The sequence below is a fragment of the Mytilus californianus genome, unplaced genomic scaffold (assembly GCF_021869535.1).
Source record: "Mytilus californianus isolate M0D057914Y unplaced genomic scaffold, xbMytCali1.0.p SCAF_4, whole genome shotgun sequence".
NCBI lineage: Eukaryota > Metazoa > Mollusca > Bivalvia > Mytilida > Mytilidae > Mytilus > Mytilus californianus.
The window spans coordinates 14,664,835-14,684,310 of NW_026262690.1; the positions used below are offsets into that span (position 1 = coordinate 14,664,835).

A 19,476-nucleotide genomic window follows, 5' to 3' on the forward strand; every position below is an offset into this window, starting at 1 on the left:
TCCAGGATATTCAAGGGCTTGTGTTTCCTATCATGATTTCCTGGATATTCAAGGGTTTGTGATTCCTATCATGATTTCCTGGATATTCAAGGGAATGTGTTTCTTATCATGATTTCCACGATATTCAAGGGCTTGTGTAATCCTATCATGATTTTCAGGATATTCAAGGGCGTGTGTTTCCTATCATGATGATTTCCTGGATATTCAAGGGTTTGTGATTCCTATCATAATTTCCTGGATATTCAAGGGTTTGTGATTCGTTTCATGATTTCAAGGATATTCAAGGTTTGTGTTTCCTATCATGATTTCCTGGATATTGTTAGGCTTGTGATTCCTATTATGATTTCCCGAATATTCTAGGGCTTGTTTTTCCTATCATGATTTCCTGCATATTCAAGGGCTTGATTTCCTGGATATTCAATAGCTTTTGTTTCCTATCAAGATTTCCTGGATATTCAAGGGCTTGCTTGTCTGGATATTCAAGGGCTTGTGATTCCTATCAAGATTTCCTAGATATTCAAGGGCTTGTCTATTCCTATCATGATTTCCTGGATAGTCGAGGACTGATGTTTCCTATCATGATTTCCTGGATATTCAAGGGCTTGTGTTTCCTATCTTGATTTCCTGGATATTCAAGGGCTTGTCTATTCCTATCATGATTTCCTGGATAGTCGAGGACTGATGTTTCCTATCATGATTTCCTGGATATTCAAGGGCTTGTGTTTCCTATCTTGATTTCCTGGATATTCAAGGGCTTGTGTTTCCTATCATGATTTCCTGGATATTCAATGGTTTGTGATTCCTATCATGATTTCCTGGATATTCAAGGGCATTTGTTTCCTATCATGATTTCCTGGATATTCAAGGGCTTGTGATTCATATCACGATTTCCTGGATATTCTAGGGCATGTGATTCTTATCATGATTTCCTGGATATTAAAGGTTTGTGATTCCTTTCATGATTTGCAAGATATTCAAGGGCATGATTTCCTGGATATTCAAGGGTTTGTGATGCCTTTCATGATTTCCTGGATACTCAAGGGCATGATTCCTTGTGAATATGTGATTCAGACAGCAGGAAGATCTTATCATTCTGAAATTTCTACCCCTGTCTGATTTTCTGTATCTATTGTGGTTTTCAAGATATTAGACAAACTTGCATTTTACCCCTTTATTTATTTTTAGCCATGTTGGTTGGCAGGCAAGGTTGTCACACAATTTTTGAACTAGATACCCTAAGGATGATTATGGCTAAGTTTGCTTCTGTCTTACTTTAATAACTAATTCTCATAGCAGAACTCATACAGCAAAGTAATAAAAGCTCATACAGCAAAGTAATAAAAGTACATAAATATAATGAAGTTGTGTACGTGAGAATTGTCAATGTGCAAACTTTAAAATGGTAAGTGGGACCAATAAAATTGCAACATTCTGTATAAAGAAATACTAAAAAACAGAATAGATTCCAGCAATTTATTATGTCCATATAGATTAAAAATATATTTTTATTTTCCAATTTGTAACAGTACACATATGTACAAGGGATAGAAATTATAAGGACATATAGTTTACATCACATGGGGAGGAAGGGGGTCATTATGTATTTAAAGACATCAAATTGTAATGTACATAGTAACAAAATACATGTATCATCAAATTCCTATATCCAAGTGCTTTGAAGAAGGTCTATCTCCAGTCAAGGTTTGACTTTTTATTGTACTCTCTTTTAATTATTCTGCAACTAGTCATTCACTACATAAATACAGATGTGCGAATAAATTTAAAAAGAAATTTGTTTACAATACAATTATAATCTCATGCTACTTATATTAACAAACATTAAAATTTCTGTTCATGTCAGTTTATTTTAAAGTCCTTTTCCCAGTCTGTGTCTAAGTAGCAGTGACGATTGCATTAAAGATCCAAAGACAACAAGTGGGAGTTAAAACACTCAAAATTAACAAGCATCAATGTTAAATTGCATGAAAAAACAATATATATATATACATTGTGGGAAAATATAAAAAAAAATTTAAACCCTAAAGAAAAAGCTTAGAGAGTTTCTATTTTGACAATGTACATATATTGTATAAAGAACTTTTTTAAGCCCAATGATTGAGATAAAAGGGGAACGGCTGATTACTAAAAATGTCCATGATAATGTACCTGTCCTTGTTCGAACCATGTTAATGTACCTATCCCAAGTAAGGACCATGTTAATGTACCCGTCATCGTCAGGACCATGTTAATGTACCTATCCCAAGTCAGGACCATGTTAATGTACCTGTCATCATCAGGACCATGTTAATGTACCTATCCCAAGTCAGGACCATGTTAATGTACCTCTTCCAAGTCAGGGTCATGTTTATGTACCTATCCCAAGTCAGGACCATGTTAATGTACTTGTCATCATCAGGACCATGTTAATGTACCTATCCCAAGTCAGGACCATGTTAATGTACCTGTCATCATCAGGACCATGTTAATGTACCTATCCCAAGTCAGGACCATGTTAATGTACCTATCCCAAGTCAGGACCATGTTAATGTACCTATCCCAAGTCAGGATCATGTTTATGTACCTATTTTCCAAGTCAGGACTATGTTCATGTACTGGTCATCGTCAGGACCATGTTAATGTACCTGTCATCGTCAGGACAATGTTAATGGACCTATCCCAAGTCAGGACCATGTTAATGTACCTGTCATCGTCAGGACCATGTTAATGTACCTATCCCAAGTCAGGACCATGTTAATGTACCTGTCCCAAGTCAGAACAATGTTAATATACCTGTCCTCGTTGGGACCATGTTAATGTACCTACATGTATCCCAAGTCAGGACCATGTTGATGAACCTATCCCAAGTCAGGACCATGTTTATGTACATGTCATCGTCAGGACCATGTCAATGTACCTATCCCAAGTCAGGACCATGTTGATGAACCTATCCCAAGTCAGGACCATGTTTATGTACCTGTCATCATCAGGACCATGTTTATGTACCTCTTCCAAGTCAGGACTATGTTTATGTACCGGTCATCGTCAGCACCAGATTAATTTATCTGTCATTGTCAGGACCATGTTTATGTATCAGTCATCGTCAGGACTATGTTTATTTATCGGTCATCATCAGCACCAGGTTAATGTATCTGTTCCAAATCAAAAGATCTTTGTTTTTACCTTCATATATTTTATAAAAAATTTGGTGTTGATGGCATATTTTTAATAATCTCTTCAATTTATTTTATAATAACTGGGGTGGATTAAGAATTTGGCAGAAGGTATAGCCACTTGTTTATATATATTCTGTTGACCTCTAGACTTCTTTTCTCATTTTTGTGGTATTAGTGTTGCAATCTCATTGTTGTTTAACTATACTATAAAATCCTTTTTTTTTATGCATACATGTATATGTGTCTACATGTATATTCCCATTTTTATCTTCAATACTCCCTTATTACCTGATTTATTACACCTTTTCAGGTGAGCTTCTACAATTCAGGATGGTAACAGGTTAAAAAGTCCTCTATATCTACCATCAAGGAGTACACACATTTAAAGTGATTAAAATCATTTCACCACTAAAACAAATGAAATAAACAAGCATGGAATCAGACGGGGGTGCACAAGGCGAGGGACACCCCTAAAATTAAAACAAAAAGGTAATTAGGTAAAATTACAGCCAATTTTTTGTCAAAAAATCTCTAATTCTAAGGAGCCACCCCCTCCCTAACATCAAATCCTGTCTCCAAACCCAGTAAAATATACATGTGACAAATCAACAATAAATACAAATGGAAAGTTCCTGCATATAATACATTTAATACATTTAATAAAAGAAATATCATGAAAATAATATAATTATTTTTGTAATTCATAGACAATCTAAGATATAAATGTTGCCTTATCCCAGAATTGGAATGATAAAGCTCATCAAATATTTCATTTTATATATATATATAAATATCTTATGGAACTCAGAGATGGTCAACTTCAAGGTGTAAAGATGGAAATTTAGGTCACCAAGTATTTGAAAAAAGAACTTGGATGCCAAACTTACTAGTAATATGAAAAACTATAGCAAAATATGTACAGAAGTGACCTACATGTGTACTTTTAATGGGAGGTTGTTATACTGTTGCATCCTTACACCAAGTAACATTGTACCAGGTATATACATGTATGATTGTAGTTCGCCCCCATCTTGAAAAATAATTTCAATTTATTATCCTTAATATAAGAAATGTAAAATGCAAGACACATCAAATTATAAGTGACCTCTTTTTTTATGGACATTTTACTTAACATCTTATTGTACAAGAAGTGAACTTGAACCTTAAACTTAGTTTAATTAATGAGGTTTAAAAATGTTAGAAATGCCCCTTTATTGTGAAATAGGGATTGTATTACCTACGTCTTATACCTTTTTGTCAGTCTCTCCTAGATTCATCCGCAATTACAACTTCAAGGCTACATGTTTATTAATTTCTTTGGTAGTCTGTGCACTCATGGACTACTACACAAAAGAGTCATTTGAAAGGTGAGAAATAATAATTTTTGAATTACTATAATCAAAAATTACTATAAAAATGTTCTATGTTCTGTGAAATTACAATATGTTGTTGATAAGTTTCCATGGGAGATAATCTAAAAATCATTGATCTTATCTCCCTTTAAAACTTCAAGAGAACATATTAAGGTAGCTGGAGTGTGTAAATGTTCGACGATAGATTTTTCCTAAACTTCTGTAAAAGACTTCTGGGTCAATGAACTCTAAAAATTTTAATATAAAAACTGGGGGTCACAGACCTTGTTTTTTTCTCGTTAAAATGCATTGAAATTAACAAAGTCAGTTATTTTATATGGGGGAAACTTAATTTTTACCTTATTGACTATCACTAACGACAGAATTAGTGAAAATTCAATGAGAGAATAACTTTTCATAAATGCTTCCAAAATATCAAATATAAATAGGGGGTCATGGGCCTTCTTTTCTTGAAAAATCCAAAATAAATTGTCCTATCAAATTCATAATAATTATCTGCCCTTGATTTTAAACATATTTTTTTAAATACACTTAACAATTAATTTTTTTATAGTTTAATCTTAAAATATCAAGTTTTGGATGTTTGTGTTGTATATTGAATGATACTTGTTAAAAAAAAATTAAACCAAAAAAGTATTTTTGCAACATGCCTAGAATGGATGATCAGAAAAAGACACCCGTCTGATCTACATGTACCTTAAGTGTAAAGTATATTTTTCAAAGTATTTTAGATATTCATTTAAAGAAAGCTTTGTAGCATGCATAGAAAACACCATTTTAGAAGAAATAATTCAAAAACTTAAATTTGGACATTTTATTTTAGCATTTCAAAAATTACTACCTCCCATCTTTCCAATGACTCTTTACAATAAAAATATGTGTAGACATTTCTTGCAACATTTTCATAACAGCAATGAAGTGGAATTAAAGTCTTATAGGATGCAATGAAGTAGAATTAAAGTCTTATAGGATTGTAAGTATGCTTTATTTTATCATCTTTCACTTTGATGACTTGACTGGGGTTTTCTAAAGCAGTTGGTTAAAATTTCTGTTGAACAGTTTGATTTAATAAAGCAAATTGTGATTGGGTCAGAATTTCGAATGAACTGCAATAGTCGGAGAGCAACACTTAGTCAAGTCAAAGTAATACAAAATGTTCCTTCTTTTCCATTATACATACAATTCTCATTTTTGGAATAAATACTAATAACTGTTAATTTCTGTGTCATTTGGTCTCTTGTGGAGAGTTGTCTCATTGGCAAAAATACCACATCTTCTTTTTATAATAATCATGATAAAAAGAAATTAATAGGCGATAGTACTTTTACATCTCATATTCTGAGGGTTTTCATTAACTGACTATAAATAAAATGAAGTTTTACTTATTATACAAAACTTATCACATAAAACATGATGATTATAAACATGATAGAACAAAGGAGTATATATTTACATTAAACCATTTGATTGTCTTGAAGTTTTGTCTTTATAGCCTTTGAACATGCATGGAGCCTGAAACCAAATACAGGGGGCACCAGGATCAGTCAATATTTTACTATCATCAATTGTTTTCTGAAGAATCGTGTCTTCCTGAGAATATAAACTTATATCATTATTATTTTCTGAAGATAAATTTCTAAGCTTGTCTTCTAAATTGGCAGAAGATTTGTTCTTTTCTTCAATAGTATCGTCATCATTGTTCAAACAGAAACTTTTCCTTGATAATCTCTTAGCCTTGTCTACACTGGCTAAAACATGTCCATGTTTTTCTATGTGTATATGTCCATGTTTTTCTGTGTGATCACTCGAAATAAATAATTTCATCATTTCCTCCTCTAAAGAAGCATCTAATCCTGAGACATCAAATGGTTCAATTCCAGAAATTTCTATTTCATTTTCTTCATGAGTTAAATCGTGATTAAACACATCACTGTTTGGATTGGAAATTAGATTCAAGGAAAATTTTGTTCCCCTGGATGGCAGAGTAAAATTAGGTTTTGGTAAAAACCATTTTATTCCACTGTCTGCAGGTGCATTTAACATAACTATAGCATTAGTTGTACGTACATCTTTCAACTTTCCTACAAAATCCTGCATAATTAATTCCTTCATTAAGTATCTAATACAGAATTTGGATGATAAGTTGTTTGATTCTGGGTGATACGGTGGTAAGGTAATCAGGTAACACTCCTTCGGACTTACTGTAGTACCACCTAGGAGGAAAAGCACTTGGCGTACTTCTGGACAAATCTCAAAATTTTCAACAAGTTTCTCAAATAGTTCATCTAAACCTTTGACCAGCTTTGTAATCTTCCTTAATTCCATTTTGGACACAAATGACCTTCTCACAGGTGGTTTCTGAAATCATCAAAATATATGATTCAAAATTATTTCTTAGAATTCCATTCTTTAAGACAAGTGTTTAGACTATAAATGTGTGATAAAATTGAGAATGGAAATGGGGAATGTGTCAGAGAGACAACAACCCGACCAAAGAGCAGAAAACAGCCCAAAGCCACCAATGGGTCTTCAACACAGTGAGAAAATCCCGCACCAAGAGGCAGGCTTCAGATGCCCATCATCCAGGTTGATTTGAATGATAGAATATTTGGCCAGCTATGATTAAAGATGTGTTTGAAGTGTCTTGTGTTGACAAAGAATCACAAATTTACCTCTCAGATCACAGGTTTGCATTAGATACTAAACTTTACTGTTCCATACATTGTCAAACCTGATGATCTAGGTGCAAACAAATATTTTTTTATACATATTTCTTTTCATTTCAGGATTTTTGTCATTTTCCTTTGGTTTAAAGTATTTTATCTTGTCATGTTGTGCTATCATGGACACCTACTTTAATAAGATCCAAAATTTCTTGTTTTAAATACATGTAATGAACAAAAAATGATATTAAATGGCATTGCAAAATTACCCCATGTATCATTCAATATGGGATTTGTTCATGGTATTTTTTTTATATATTGCTTTTAAAACTAAACGTTAACATTTTCCCAAATGTTTAAATTTTTTAGTTGTGTATCCATAACATTTTTCCAATTACAAATGTGTCGAGTTTTGTGATTGGATAACAACACAGAGATATCAGTATATACATTTGTATTCGGAAACAGCCAGGGGTATATATAATGGTATTACCCTAATTGGAAACTCAATAATGTCAGTCAGAACATAGGTTAAACATAGGGATGGGCTGGTGCAAATTTGGGAGGGACAAATATTTTTATGCTATATATTTGGTAGGGCAAAAACTTCTTTTACTAAGAAAAGCAGGGCAGAAACTTTTTTGTGGGGAAAAATCATGTGAGTGGGGATTTTTATTTATAATGCTCATATGGGACAATAACTATTTCAACTATTTTTGTAACAATTGTTCTTTTATAATATCACAAAAAATTAATTTCATGTGTATTTAACTTCAAATTAACATACCCAATGTTATTGAACAAAATGTAGTATTAAGGAATTGTTTGTTTTGAGTATGCTTGCAAAATTCTATAACATTATCTTACATAATTTGAAAAAATGACAATTTCTATCATTGACAGTTATGATTTACTGAAACAAACAGTAGATTTCTAAATGAATTAAATTTTGGAAATTGTAAGAACAGTATGATACATGTACTAGAGATAATGGTTAAATTTTATTGGAATAACAGGTCATTTAAAAATTATATTATATATATATATATTTAAGTTTTATAAATTACGAAAATAAACTTGAATTTGTAGAACAGTATATAATGGAAATAGACTTCAAGTGTTAGGAAAATCACTTTTGATTTGAAAAAGAAAAGGTCATTAGCACTTGTGAGTGATATGGATGTGCTTTAATGCTGCTTGGATGAAGTTTTTTTTTAAACTTTGAAAACATTGTGTGAAAAAGGGTTATGAAACAAGATATTATTCTTAAATTCAATTACCCGGTACCGGTATTTCTATTTTGTTGGATTTTTAAATGTAAAATTTCAACATGTTCGAAGGATTTTTGTATTTGTTAAAATTGTACGTTCATTGTTTTTGTGGGACCCAAGGTGTCTATAAGTACCTAGCCAATACTTTCTGCGCAGCACACAAAAGCTTTACAGCATGTTTCCTTTACGGTGGACAGAACACAGACTTAAAACGTTACTAAATAATTCTAGTAATTATTACCTGTACTGACAAGGGAAAGCAAATTTGAAGATATCCCCTCATCAGAAAATAATTTCAAGTCTTTATACTTTGTTTAACCTTATTGCATTAATTCTAAAATAAAACCAAGGAGTTAGAATTTAGCCCTTTTACATCCATTATCAATTGTTTTAAATTCATTCAAATCATCTTTTTAATAATAACATAGAGAGATATGTGCATCATGTAACAAGGAAATACAGAACAGATATAAAACAATTAAGCAAAAAACTGCCATAGAAAAGATGACATTTGAGTGTACATATAAAAAGAACAGATACTGTTATTTAATTTAACATTATGTTGAATGACATAAGTACTTGTACAAGTGTAAACCCGAGAGCATGGTTCTTATTACAAAATCACTTTGTCTCCTCTGGGACTCGAACCAAGAACCTCTGTGTTACAACAGACTGAGCTAAAGAAGTAATTCCCTACAATGTAGCTCAACTGCTTATGGCTGGCTAAGTATCTACTACTGAAGGGAAGAAATCCTGTCACACAAGCATTAACAATTGCATTTGTTTAATGTGTGTGGTAGCTTTATGATATCAAAAAGATGGCGAAGTCCTCAAAGAGAAACTAACCAAAATAGAAATCTTCAAAACACACCAAACAAAAAATTCAGTCAAAGTATACATTTTTCAAAATTCTCTGCAGATTTTAAGCTGAGATGAAGTGTGGCCATGTCCTCATTAACCAACAAGAGAGAAAACTGATGAATTTGTAACTTCACAATCAAAAAAGATTTAAGCTGCATTCCAAACAAAGCCATGTACATGATGTACAATGTATATCAATAAACTTTTGTGTTTTATCACTGGATCAGAGTCATGTATACATAATACATGTATGATGGTCTGGATGGGGGTTACAGAATAAAAATAAAGAGTAAAAAATGCAGAATTGGGCAAAAAAATAGGCCAATAAGATTATAGTTTGGGTACTAGTTGGTAATTATATATATAAAAGTATGTGTTGGTTGAGTACAAGTTGGCGAAGGTATGAGACTCACTGAGTTGTTGCATACCCTAAAAATTTGCACTGTATATAATATGCAGGTCTCTCATTTATTATGTACGTAGGTTCAAAAGCTTGATTAGAGTTTATGTTATATTGTTATTTTAATATTTAACTAGCCCACTTAAAATAAATCTTATTTGATTGACATTTATTTGACGGTCCCAGTCTTCACGGTAAATTTTGAATCTACAGGCTTGAAGCTGAATTTTACGAAAATTCTATTGTTCTGTAGAGATGATTTTTACAGACCCGACAGCATTTTTACAAGTTTTGGCTGCTGGGCCTGTGGTTGAGCGTGAAGACTGCGGTCCCTAAATCTATGGACCGAGGTAAAAACAGTTAAATCAATGGGAAGTCCAAGGGGTTATATCTTTGAGTTATATCGTAATTTAATAGAGACATAAATATCAAAACAACCACCTGTTGTTTATGCTCCGGTCCAGTTTTAACATCATTTACATTGTGTAATTGGTCTTCCATTATTTTCAACCCTTGTTTAACTTGCTCGTATGGAACAGGGATTTGTTGTCGTTCGTATAAAATATATTTCAAGTATTCTTTGACTAATATACATCTAGTGTGCGACTGAATTCCGCCGTCAAATATTAAATCTTTGCAACTATCACTTTTAATCTTAGTATTTTTTCGAAAGGCCATTTTCAAAATTTGGCGGAAGTAAAGGGTTATCTCCCGATACAATCACTTATTACCAATATAGCAAGATCACATTCATATGTAGTAATGGCCAATAAATATCTTTAATATGTGGTCCACACCACTTAATGATAATTTATTTATTGAAAACTAATAAAACATGTGACAAAATATCTGAAAAATATCTGAAAAATATGACAATGTTATTATCATCATTATTGTTGATTTAAATTACAATTGTTTAGAAGAAGAAAAGTGTATATACGTACAGTCCAAAAATATGTGTGATGTTTTCGATTATGTAAACCATAAAGTTAAACAGATATATATATATATACTGGGACTATTATGCTAAATAGTATAATAGTCCCAGATATGTGTGTGTGTGTGTGTCTGTACGAACATGGTGAAAATGCTACATGTTTTACCAAAAAAATCCCATTACCAACATTACTTGATGTTATCCTGACAAACAAAAACCAAATTCTTGTCAAAATATATCTAATTTTAATTGAACTATCGGTGATTTTCACAACAAAATTTCATATCAGTTAAAAGGTTTTGTGTCAAAAACTAAGAAGGAAAGTTATTCATTACAGAAGTTTTAAAAGTTTTGATCATGAAAAATTCCCACGTGCCTAAATTGTGTAAATTTTTATAATTTGTTGTCAGTTTACGATGTATATTATTCTCTGATTTATAAAGCATCTGAATTTGTTAATATAATTGACAGGCACACACCAATGAAAAAGAGACAGGAAATAGTATCACCTGCACCCTTTACTGACGAATAAAGATCTTAGAAGGGCAATTTACAAGAAAAGAATGTACCATAAGAGGTTTCTTCAAAACAGAAGTGATACCAACTAGTGGGAGTTGAACAGAAAACAGACAAATCTTGTTACAAAAATTAAAAAGAGCTCAATTCAAACATATTTTATTTAACAGCTGGTGGTCTAAAATCAACAACATTTTATTCCACTATTAAACCATTGTTATATTATTAAAGCATTCAATAAATGGAATTTTTAAATAAACATTTTCCTCCTCTATACTTTCGGCATTTACGTCTGGTTTTGGTTGCCAAACAGCACTTTTAAAGATTATAGAAGATTGGAAAAAGCTCTGGACGACAACAAATTTATTGCTGCAGTTCTGATCTATCTAAAGCATTTGATTGTTAACCGCAAGATTTACTTTAACTAAAATTTGAAGCATATGGTCTGTCAAAAAAATTATCTAAAATTATATTTCAAAGTTATTTAGAAAACAGAAAACAACGTATTAAAGTTAGAAGTTCTTAGAATGAAAGGTGTACCACAAGGGTCAATTCTTGGTCCAGTTCTTTTCAATGTCCTCATAAGTGACATATTTCTTTTTGTACAAAAATGCACCATTTATAATTATGTTGATGATAACACTGTATCATATAGTGATTAATATATAGATAAGGTTGTTAATATTTTAGAAACTGATAGTTTAAATCTTATAATATAAAATAAGGAGACGTGGTATGATTGCCAATGAGACAACTATCCACCAAACTGGTTTTCGACAAATTTAATGAAGGCTAATACTGACAAATTTCAGGCTAAAGCCAGCTGAGAAAAAAACAAATAAACATAAACGGACACAAAATTTTCTGTGAAGAAAATGTTAAACTTTTTGGAGTAACTATAGATTCGGACTTAAACTTTCGCAGTAATATATCTGAAATCTGTTAAAAAAAATATAGAAGAGGCATCAAGACAATTAATATTCTAAAACGAATGGGAAAATATTTAAATAGGCTAGGTAGATTAACAGCATACTATTCATTCCTTCTCCCAAATTTAACTATTGTCCAGTAATTTGGCACTACTGTAGCGAAAACATCTTTTGATATTGAAAAAAAAATCAAGAAAGAGCTCTTGGATTCGTATGAAGATTATGATAGTTCGTACGTAAAAATGCTAGAAAAATTTGAATTGCATTCTTTAAAAATATATGAAAAAGTTCAAGTTATCTACAAGAATTCATTGATATTAAAATTCAGACTGACTATGAGTTTTGATCACAGGAAACAGCAGTACTCTCGAGATTCAGAACTACCAGGTATGGTTTGAAATCTTTTCGCTATAATGCTGCACAAATCTCTATTGAGTTGCCTAACCTTATTTTGTTTGACTGCTTGATGTGTATATAATAGCTTTTTTGTTGTTATTTTGTTGTTATCATCACAGGCGCTTGGGTAAAGGGTTTTGATAATTTCTATATTTTCGTTGTTTGCACTGAATATTCAATTTTCTATTTCTATACCACATACTGAACACTACTAAGCTTGCCTTACCTGGTTTCGAATGAATTTACCCACTCTGAAAATATCCCTTATTTTACTATCCATACTTTAATAAAAACAACTATTTAAATGAAAAAATGTGAAACAATTCAAACGAGAACAATAGCGGCCTAGTCGATAACAAAACAATTTACGAATAACAAATATCAAAGATATGAACAATAGGCAATATTTTATTAGCACAAACGCAATTATAACATTTTTTGAAGGCTCAATTTAGTATATTTTATAGAAATACATAACAAAAATTACAACAACTAAATAATCAATACTTTCTAAATAGGATATTGATATTTAATATTATTAATGGTTATGTAAAATATTATTTCTAACTTTCAACAATTCAGACATGTAATTTGAACATATCTTTGATATTTTTAGTTACTTACTGTTTAACAATAGTTTTGACTTTATGCTATCATTATGTATATTTCTAAAATTTGGGTAAAATTAAGACAATTTTTTTATACGGATTTCTCTTTCCTTTTGAAATTTAAGGCAATCAAAAATAAAGTGATTTTCATCTTCAATTTTGTTTAGTGTACACACTTTACAAAATCTTTCATTTCTTACCGTTCTGTTATATCCCCCTCTTTCTATTTAAGGGGAAATAGCACTTTATCTCATTTTAGCTATAGCAGAACGATCAGACTTGAAAGTGAGTTGATCAACAAATGGTTTAAGTTCTCCTACCTTTGAAATATTACGGAAAAATCTAATTTTTCAGAATAAAAAATTTTGGAGCGTTGATCTTGTACGATTTGATATAAAATGCGCTGATTGATTAAAAAATGGTTTAATATTTCATTTAACTCTTGGGCCAAAAAGGGGAACTCAAGTTTTTGGAGATATGTTACAATTTTAATTGCCAAAGGATTTGTTTTCCAATTGGCTTCAAATAAATCATGATCAGATTTAACTAAATGGTCCAAATATTTAATACAGGACATAATAATTTTAGTTCTTAAGGGAAATCTAGCCAATTCAGCTCTACTTCCATCGTTAGAAGTTTTAAAATTTAATCCTAGGATTTCTTTAAAACTTTTAATATGAAATGTTTCATAAGGGTCAGAGTCACGAATTTCTAAAGCATTCTCTATACCCCACATTTCACAACAATATAACAATGTTTGTGATATAACTGAGTCAAAAAGTTTCTCTAATAGTTTACATGGATTGTTCAAGCCAACTGTTTTTTTTTATTTTAAAATAAGCTTTTCTAGTTTTTTCTATCAACACGGAAATGGCTAAATCAAAGTTACCATTACATTTAAGCATTATACCTAAGTAACAATATCGATTGACAGTATCTATGACATTTCCATTATATTTAGAATAGTTCAAATATGATTTTCCATATGAACTAACGGCAACCACTGAATTACAGGCTCCTGACCTGGAACAGGCCAATAAAGAATGTGGCGGGATTAAACGTGTTTTCGGGTGGCCAACCATATAGCTCACGATACGGCATGGGTTTTGCTCATTGTGGAAAGGCGTATGGTGACCTAGAATTGCTTGCATCTACACCATTTGGTCTCTGGTGGATAGTTGTCCCATTTGCAATCATATCACATCCTCTTGTTTTTAAGGAATACTAATTCTAAAACCAAAGTGCAAAATTTTCTGAGTAGAAAATACTCAAATTGTAATGAGGCTGTAAATAATCTAAACATAATTGTTCAAGAAACAGCTGTGGCCTCTGCCAAATTTATCAAAGGGCGAATTAAAAAACAAACAACAAATAAACCAAAAAGAAAACCCAGGTTTTCAGGGTCATGTGAAGACTATATAAAACCGTTAAGCACTATGCATTTCTTATAAATAAATTTCCATTTAATGGAGCTTACAGAAAAGAATACTACTCTCATCGCTCAAAATTAAGGCGAAAATGTGAACAAGGATAAAAAAATATACAAACATAGAATATGTTCATATCTATCCAGTAATACCAATAATGACTAAAATCCTTCTGGGATTTACTTAATAAATTAATCCCAGCATCAGAAAATAATCATCCACAAAAAATATTGATGAGCAAACATTTTATAAATTCTTCAAAAATTTAAATTCTTGTGAAGCTCAATCAAAGGACAGCAAATTTCATAAAACTATCCATAAAAAAATAGATGGACTTATAATTGGACTAAATAAAAGTGATAATATGTCTTATAATCAACCAATAACGACAGATGAAATAATTTAAGCCTCTAAAACCCTGAAAAATTGTAAATCCACGGCAAAGGACTTGATTTCTAATGAAATGATCAAATATGGTATACCAATACTAGTCGACCCTATAACTAAACTATTTAACCTAGTTTTCAAAGAACCAGACGATATAGTTTTATTATCAAATTCTGAAAAGGGATTACAAACAGCTTTAAATGCTCTCTCCATAATAATTTTTTAAAATATAGTAATGAATTCCTGGAAACAGATAAATCATACTGCTATCTTGGCATGACACTGCAGTACACAGCCGGGAATCTAAACCTATGCAGCTCATTTCCTTTGAAAAGGGCAAAAAAGCCATTTAAAATAAAACCAGTTGGACTTAATAGCCAATGCAAGTTATTAGAAAAATTATTTGACTCCCTTGTTGTGCCTATTGCTCTATACGGTAGTGAAGTATGGGGAATAGGGGAAACAAAACATGGATTCAGATCCCTTTGAACACTTGCAATTAAATTTATTAAAGAAATTCAAGGAGTACATTGCAAAGCATCAAATGCTGCATGTTTAGCCGAGCTGAACAGATTGCCCTTATATACCAGAATAGAATCTTTACGTATTGGCTCCATATACTAGAGTCAAATAATTCACTGATTCTAAAAATATACAAAGCAACTGAAAAAAATAACTCATGGATAATGAATATGAAAAATCTTATTTCAAAACTTGGCTTTCATTTTATTAATTTTAAATCCGTTTGATATAAAAATTCATTTAAAACACATACAAGAGAGAATCAAAGATACATTTTCTTTAATTTAACAGTTTACAAATACAAAATGTATCTCGAAGCTCCATACTATAATTTAAGTATAAACACGTAATTATATAAGATACAACAAACTCTAAAATATGCACATACATTAAATTTTTGACCAGAACCAATTAGCGCCAATTACAGTTTTTAAAAGGTATCGATTGCGCCACTCTCTATTTTTCTGATGGTATGAATTGCGCCAATAAATGGAATCAAATTGCGCCACATTTACCTGTATATAATTTATACCTATATTATACACGTAACATGTACTATACTTAACCTATCGTGTTATGGGTAATGCGGTGTTTCCGACAGTTCAGTATGGGCTGAAATTCCTTCAAATTCCAGAAGACCTGAAGCATTCCACTCTCATTACAACGAACAATTTTATGCTTCACAATCATCAATGTTTGTGTTTTAAGATACTCTCACAAAGTTACAATCCCGTCCCCTTTTCCGAATGTGACCTACCGAATTAGACTTATTACCGGGTTTGTACTACATGAGCAACACGACGGGTGCCACATGTGGAGCAGGATCTACTTACCCTTCCGGAGCACCTGAGATCACCCCCAGTTTTTAGGTGGGGTTCGTGTTGCTCAGTCATTAGTTTTCTATGTTGTGTTTTGTGTACTATTGTTTGTGTGTTTGTCTTTTTCTTTTTTGGCCATGACGTTGTCAGTTTATTTTCGACTTATGAGTTTGAATGTCCCTTTGGTATCTTTCGCCCCTCTTTTCCAGGCCACGACATACATTAAAATCCAAAGTGCTGGCTCAGAAGGTGCGAGAAGTCGACACGACTGGGAAAAAGAAAACTATGCTAAAAAAAGTACCAAAAACTAGTGTTTCTATTTTAAGTTACAAATACCAGCCTTTGGTTTCATGTTGAACAGAGACATATTATAGTTTTAACTGTGTGTATATGAGTGAACGTTTGACTTCGGTATATTTTTTCTAAGTCCAGTTGGCGTGGTTGACTTCAACTTAAGTAACAATTTACAAAACCTGAACACGTCCGATACACTTTTGTTTAGTTCAAGCGCAGATCGACAAATTAACTTACCACGTTTTCTTATTTTCATATTAATTGAAAAATTCTATTTCACATTCAATGAATTAAATATGCATGTGACAGAATTTTGTATGAGAAACCTCCAGATTTCTGCCTTGTTAATTACTGTTTGAAATTTAAGACCATGGTACCACAGTAGAAACAAATTAAATCGAAAATTATTGCATCAAAGAACGTTATCATTATATTTTTGTAAATAAAAAAACCCTCGCCGCATTTTGTGGCAGTATTGCTTCCCCCGAGTAATAAACAATGATAGAGCTGATTTCGAACAAAACGGTCCAGAACATTCGATTCCTGGGGGTGACCATGTTGTAGTCAGCTTTCTAAACAGAACTGTGGAATTGTTTTTGCTGTGCTTTCCAATGTATCGTAATCTTTCGCATGAACAAAGTGTTGCTACAACTTCAACGGGTTATAACGCCCAGTTATGTCAATAAATTTTGAGTTATAAAATATCGATTACCAGCATTTCATAATTCTGAACACCTTTCCTCTCATCTCTTTACTCATTACCAAGTAGACTATAAAATTCAGCGAAAATCCAATCATCAGACTTAGATATTTGTACTGATATAATTCAATGCGTAAATTGTCAAGACTCTCATTGGCGCCGTTAGTAGACAAAAAATATATCGTCATCTCACTTATGTTCAGCGCTTCAGATAATAAGAAAATGACGCATATGATTACAACTGTAGTGGCAGATTTTCGGTTTCTTGTTTGGGTTGCTGGATTATCTTTCCACATGAGATTTCTCCTGAGATATGTCAATTTACAAGTAATGTAAACCGTACACAGCAATACAACTACATCACACAAGCAGTTAAATATGTTTATTGTGAGTGCTGTATATCTGTGTAGTTCACCACGTGTTCCAAAGTATTCTTTTCGGTCGTTGCAACACCTGCCTTCAACCATTTTAATATAAAATTCTTCAAATATTATAAGTGGTAGAACTAGAAGGACACTTATGACAAGCACAACAACACAACCTAGAAAACTGACCTTGGTGTTTAGATTCCCCCTGCTCCAAATAGGAAACAAAAGAGCAACGGTTTTTTGTAGGCATAAAAGTGTTGTAATGCAAACAGAAAATAAGTGAAAAATATACGCAAGCAAGAGAGTTGTGAGAATATAACGACATAAGGGATAGCTAAATGTTAATAATCTTGATGTAGGTCTATGGACGTCGGTACGGCGAGCAATTACTTCCGAAAAAGATATCAAAAGTGCGTGCATAGTATCTGATATAGCCAAGGCTGACAGTAAAATTGTGACCGGTGTTCGGTTCTCTTTACGTAGAAATATAGATAGTATGACAATATTAACAATGGTCACTTCAACTGTTACGCCAATCTCAGAATAAGCTATAGGTGCACTAAGAACTAATTGCAAAACCACAAAATACTGGTCCCCAATGCATTGGTACTGAACTTCCAAACAAGGATTTTTTGAAGCATATTCGATGACATTATTAACACTCAAATAGATATCATATTTGTTTCTATGGTAACCTTGCAGATAGATGTACTGTAGAAATTTATTTATACAAGATTGGTGTTCTGAAGTCAAGTAAATGTCATTGCTAAACTTTTGTTTCATCCCTTTTGGTAGTGTTCCTATTATTAAACCATATTTTACCTGTTTACTCGTTTCATTTTTAGAAAATAAAATTGTTTGTTGATTCGTATCAGACACCATTCCCCAGCAGTTTGTCTTGTTCAGAAGAAAATATGTTACATCTTCATAACCAACCTGAATATGCTTCTTTTCAATAAATTCTTTGAACTGTTTTGTACACATATAAACTTCATCTTTGAAAAAAATATTAGCGCCTGTAAAGTATGGTATTGCGACATTCCTTGAATAAGTAACGTTATAAAAAACGTTCGATCCACACGCTAAGTTTTGAATAATAATGACATTTGAGCAATTTTCTATTAAGTCTTTTAACTCAGACGCTATAAAATTATCACGAACAATTTTATTTATTTCTAATACCAGACTCGTGCACTGTTTGCTTAATTTAACCAATATGACACTTGTATCTTCAAAAATAGCAACGAAAGTCTTGTCTGGGCTGTCGACAGAAAACATCTTTCCCCTAACATCGGATGGTATTATTTGACTGATGTCCGTTGTTTCACATATCTTTCCCCTAACATCGGATGGTACTATTTGATTGATGTCTGTTGTTTCACATATCATTTTATTTTCTGCTCCTGAAATTCGAAAGAAACCAATTTTAGTACTCTGGATTAACCCTTTAAATGTTGCAATCTTAGTTCATCAAATTAGTTTTCCATACATTTACTTGACAATGGAACAAATGGGTCTGACATTTCTAGCCTGGTACCCTGGTTCTTTACTCGACGATACCGACGCAAAGTTTGTCGGTTGTATGTTTTGAATGAAATAAAAACAAGCAAACACCCCTCACCTTTAAAAAAAGAAACATGTATTTTTTATTAGTTTTGTACAAAAAGATATTATTGTTGGGTGGAAAAGAGGAAGAAGAGATACCACAGAATTGCACACAGGGGCTTCGGAACAGTAGTCTTTGAAAACTAGTAAACAATATACATTTTACGTTTATCAAAACCAGTTTAACAAAATTTGTCGAAATCGACAATTCTTTGTAACAGATGATCA

General features: G+C 32.0%; 2 protein-coding genes across 10 annotated transcripts in view; one reads left to right on the forward strand and one right to left on the reverse strand.

Moving 5' to 3' along the window:
- The window catches only part of LOC127737537 (galactosylgalactosylxylosylprotein 3-beta-glucuronosyltransferase 3-like), a 154,906-nt gene that overhangs the window by 22,796 nt on the left and 112,634 nt on the right, over nucleotides 1-19,476 (forward strand). The window lies entirely within an intron of this gene.
- Nucleotides 1,461-10,427, reverse strand: LOC127737536 (MAD2L1-binding protein-like). 9 transcript variants are annotated; one of them, XM_052248348.1, is made up of 7 exons: nucleotides 10,183-10,427; nucleotides 3,004-6,904; nucleotides 2,915-2,944; nucleotides 2,643-2,855; nucleotides 2,374-2,551; nucleotides 2,255-2,343; nucleotides 1,461-2,195 (listed from the first exon to the last, which is right to left on the reverse strand). In XM_052248348.1, the coding sequence occupies exons 1-2, from the start codon at nucleotides 10,417-10,419 to the stop codon at nucleotides 5,996-5,998; spliced, it is 1,146 nt and encodes a 381-aa protein (XP_052104308.1). In that variant the 5' UTR covers nucleotides 10,420-10,427; the 3' UTR covers nucleotides 1,461-2,195; nucleotides 2,255-2,343; nucleotides 2,374-2,551; nucleotides 2,643-2,855; nucleotides 2,915-2,944; nucleotides 3,004-5,995. The 9 variants fall into 9 exon arrangements, with proteins under 9 accessions (XP_052104308.1, XP_052104307.1, XP_052104312.1 ...); XM_052248347.1 differs by lacking the exon at nucleotides 2,915-2,944; XM_052248352.1 differs by having other exon boundaries at nucleotides 2,374-2,462; nucleotides 2,731-2,855; nucleotides 2,915-6,904.

What these genes read in the sequence shown, in the direction of transcription:
- LOC127737536 (XM_052248347.1), bottom strand. Translation starts at nt 10,419, where the DNA reads ATGGCCTTTCGAAAAAATACTAAGATTAAAAGTGATAGTTGCAAAGAT. An exon ending in GACCGGAGCATAAACAACAG is followed by an intron (nt 6,905 to 10,182) that starts GTGGTTGTTTTG and finishes TGATGATTTCAG; the next exon opens with AAACCACCTGTGAGAAGGTC.